The sequence below is a fragment of the Amyelois transitella genome, chromosome 6 (genome assembly GCF_032362555.1).
Source record: "Amyelois transitella isolate CPQ chromosome 6, ilAmyTran1.1, whole genome shotgun sequence".
Classification (NCBI taxonomy): Eukaryota; Metazoa; Arthropoda; class Insecta; order Lepidoptera; family Pyralidae; genus Amyelois; species Amyelois transitella.
This window is the reverse complement of record NC_083509.1, coordinates 8,274,296-8,278,091: the sequence shown is the minus strand read 5'-3', so window position 1 is coordinate 8,278,091 and position 3,796 is coordinate 8,274,296. Positions and strand designations below refer to the sequence as shown.

Sequence of the window (3,796 nt, the reverse complement as noted above, 5' to 3'; positions counted from 1 at the left end):
TAAACGTGATTATATGTATGTAGATTGACACCATGCTACAATGCACAGCTACACGCTACAACCAAACAGCTGAACGTGGCCTAACAGTTAATTGACTCTATCTACCCTGCAAGGAATATAGACGTGATTATACGTACGTATGTAGATTGACCAACAAGTATAAGGCATCGTCCGATACATACTTACATATATTCGATAATATTATTAAAAATGTTTTCTATACATAACTTGTATAATATTATCATTGTTATCAGCTGGTTGAGTAGTCTCCACAGTTAAGAGTCGGCGAAATCATAGTTCCTATGTAGTTTGTGCAATCTTAGAGTTGCTATTACTTATTCTCATACTCCGAAATATAATAGGAGAATATGGATGGTATAGACTTTAATAAGATACTACAATATTGATTTTGATTGACGTCATTATATATCGGTTGCTTCCATGCTATAATCTTCGATATTCATCGGCAGGTAACAATATGCAATGACAAAGATTTTTCTAACCTTCCCTTAAAAGAAAATATATAAAGTAGGTATTTAAGTAAGTTCTGTTATTTTTAAAGTAGAAATATTGTTATTTTTTAGTTTGTATTATATATATACATTGTTATCAAGGAAGGAACCCTCTTGTTTCTCTTTTGAACAGGTACCAATGCATATTTATTTTTTTATCCCCTAATAATGGGGTTTATAGTGATGAAATAAAAGTGGTAGAAATTCTTTTGCAAGTAATATTTATTTACAGAAACAACCTTAAGGTTGATTACTGGTACTTTTTTCATTAACTAAGTATAAACAGTTCTTTCAATATAACTTTTATAATATTAGGAATCTTTGTTATGGTACTACAATTATCTATTTACAATGAAAGTCTTTGTCTCAAGATATCCAAATTTAAAACGTAATTACGAACTTTATAACATAAAGCCATACCAAAAGGTAACAACTAATACTACGTTAAAGTCACAAATTACAAAAACTTAGGAAGATGACTTACACGCTAAACTTAAAGTCTAATGACTAGATAACATAAGTAAACAATATATATACTAATACTTAATTGGAAGTCGTATTAACATAAGGCACAGCGATATCTGGAATCTTATAATAAACTAAATGCTCATGTGGAACAAATGATCAAATCAGTCTTTATTTTGCTATTCCATCGATGTATGAAATGCATTTAAGGGTATTCGTTCGGTGGTCGGTCGGCGGAATGCATCGATGAGGTCGTTGTAGTCCACCATTATCCCCTCTCATTAAGAATATACTGATTGCGCTTAATTAAAGGTTCTCTCAGAGTCCCTCGCGCTCCGTCGCTCGGACTTCTCTCAAGGAATACTTGTTTTTTCACAAGCTGCTCTACAGCCGCACTTTGATCACCGTAATGCACGGTTTCTGTGAACAATAAAAATAAAACCACATTTAATTTAAGAATCAACAATGCAAACATGCGTAATAGTAAAAATAACAAGAACTTTGATAATAAAGTTTTCTTTGGCTAGCAATGACGCCTGTTGATTCCCATGAACAGCGAACTCATATCAACAGATGTTTACTTTTGAGTCTAGCAAATATTGTAACACGTGTGCCTCGCGCACCGCCCTTCTATTTCCTCTTGAGATTTCATCTTCCGGCAAAATAAATTAATAGCCGGCGATGAATCCCCCATTTTTTGTAGTATTCATTTCAAGTTATTGTAAAAAGTGCTACTTGTTTTGCCAACCCGCAACATTTGACCATATGCCCCCGCCGAGAAAGTCCTTTGTGACCGGATGTCTCATCTTAAGGGATGTGATGAAATCTTACTAAAACCTGCTTCCACTTGTGATGGATAGCAGTGGCATCATTTTATTAGAATAGACCACTTTTATGAGCAATTTTCCCAGTAGATGCGGGGCAAACCACAGATTGTTAGAAGTAATTACAGTATGTTATTGACGTAAATAAGAAGGTACAATGCGGGTCCCTTCTTTAGAGAGCTAGTCTATAAAACATAGGCAAATTTATTTTTGCTCCGGCATAAAAAACGTCTACCTAGATGCAAGCTTTTATGGAGCGACATATTTTAAGATTCGCTTTTGTCGGAGACATGCCATTGTGCCATCCTAATTTAACAATGAAATATAAAGTCTATCCGATGGTTCAATGCGCGACCATAATGGTATTTATGTGTTTGCTTTTTGCCTGCAGGTAAGTGAAGATCCATTCAACTTGTGCAACATAAAGGCATAGAGCAGGATCGACCCAGTAGGTAACCGTGACTAACGAATCCGATAAGAAAAAACTTGCTCCTAAAGCTCTTTGAAATTTAACGATACCTGTCTTTTTGCCAGTCCGAAAATATTTTAATAATATATTACGAATTCTTGTGGTATAACATATTAATTTGAGGATAACAATAAAAAATCAACATACACGTCGCGACAAATGTCAACAAAGAGATAAAATGTCCTTATCAAAGCTGTGAAGATTACTTTTAAGCAAACACATTTTAAGGATTTCATTCACAAAATTCTCATAACTTATCTTATCGACCAACAAGAACGTTCATTGAATATTTATAAAAAATAATATATTAATTCTTACCTTCAGTCATTGTTGTTGCCACCATGATATAACATCTAGAAGCTCTTCATCTTCGGGACTCATGGGTTCATAAGAATCATAGGCATCATGACAATTTGGTCCTGCGGAGCTTTCAGATACGAAGGATGGTGCTGGCGAATGTGATTCTTCTGAAGATGGTGGAGTTTGAGGACCACTTGTATTTAAATTTAGGCCAATTTGGGTATCCGAGCATCCTTCTTCGCCCTCTTCTAATAAACGTTTTAAGCTCTTGATATATTCCACTGCTAATCTTAATGTATCCACTTTGCTTAGTTTGCGCGAAGAACCTCTGCCTCCAGCCAATGCTGCCGTAACAGCAGATGGAATATGTTGGCGAAGTTGAGCAAATCCATTGTTTACTTGCTTCACTCGATTTCGTTCTCTGGCATTTCTTCTGGCCACTGAAGCAGGTTGAGCAGGATAAGGTTGGTGAAGGTAGGACTTCTTCTTACACCGAGATGAATCGATAGGCGCAGGTGCTAGTCTTCTCTGGCCGTGATTTTGTAGGTGCGTCAATTTCTGATCGACACCTATATTCTGATAAGCGTGAATAGCTGCCATCGGCATCGCGAACGTAAACAAGTCGGGAGCGTATCGAGAGCGCACGAGTGCGTGCCGCGGAGGTCGCCGGTGGATTGGCGGAGGTGGCGCGCATCCCCGACGCTAAGTAGCGCGAGCGCCGGCGGGCGGCGGACGGCGCAGCGCAGCGGTGGGGCGCGTGCCGGGCGCGCGCGCACTCGCACGGCGCACGGGCTGCCCCACGCCCCGCACTCCTACCCGCTCCGCTACTTGCTGCACTCTGATCAAAATACGCCGGCGCTTATTATGCCATAGAGCAGTAAGCTCGCGCCGCTATTGTTGCACGTCGTTGCGCGTAATTATCCCGTCCATTACCTTGTTCGGAAGACGGGATCTGTTCGCATCGTCTATTTAGAAGTCGTTAAGGAGAATAGCCGCTGTAAACGTATCAGCGACGATATTGTTTTATTAATGTCTCGAGCTTTTGTTGCCCTTAATAAGCTTCATAAACTTTTTTGTAATATTGACCATTGTTCACAAGAAAGTTACTTACTACATGGATATTTTATTACTCGTTCCATTGTTAGCCTACGTGTGAACTTGTAGAGTCGACGAGCGCAATTCTTTGCATTTTACATGTCCTATTTCAGGATGGCGTATTAAACAGA

At 38.6% G+C, this 3,796-nt stretch overlaps 1 protein-coding gene across 1 annotated transcript; it reads right to left on the bottom strand.

Annotated features, from left to right (window-relative positions):
• Window positions 1–774: 774 nt before the first annotated feature.
• On the bottom strand, window positions 775–3,233 carry LOC106131273 (achaete-scute complex protein T3). Its single transcript, XM_013330304.2, has 2 exons — window positions 2,589–3,233; window positions 775–1,397 (listed from the first exon to the last, which is right to left on the bottom strand). Exon 1 carries the CDS (start codon window positions 3,174–3,176, stop codon window positions 2,595–2,597), a length of 582 nt encoding a protein of 193 aa, XP_013185758.1. The 5' UTR covers window positions 3,177–3,233; the 3' UTR covers window positions 775–1,397; window positions 2,589–2,594.
• Between the last annotated feature and the right edge of the window lie 563 nt (window positions 3,234–3,796).

What these genes read in the sequence shown, in the direction of transcription:
- LOC106131273 (XM_013330304.2), bottom strand. Translation starts at nt 3,176, where the DNA reads ATGCCGATGGCAGCTATTCACGCTTATCAGAATATAGGTGTCGATCAG.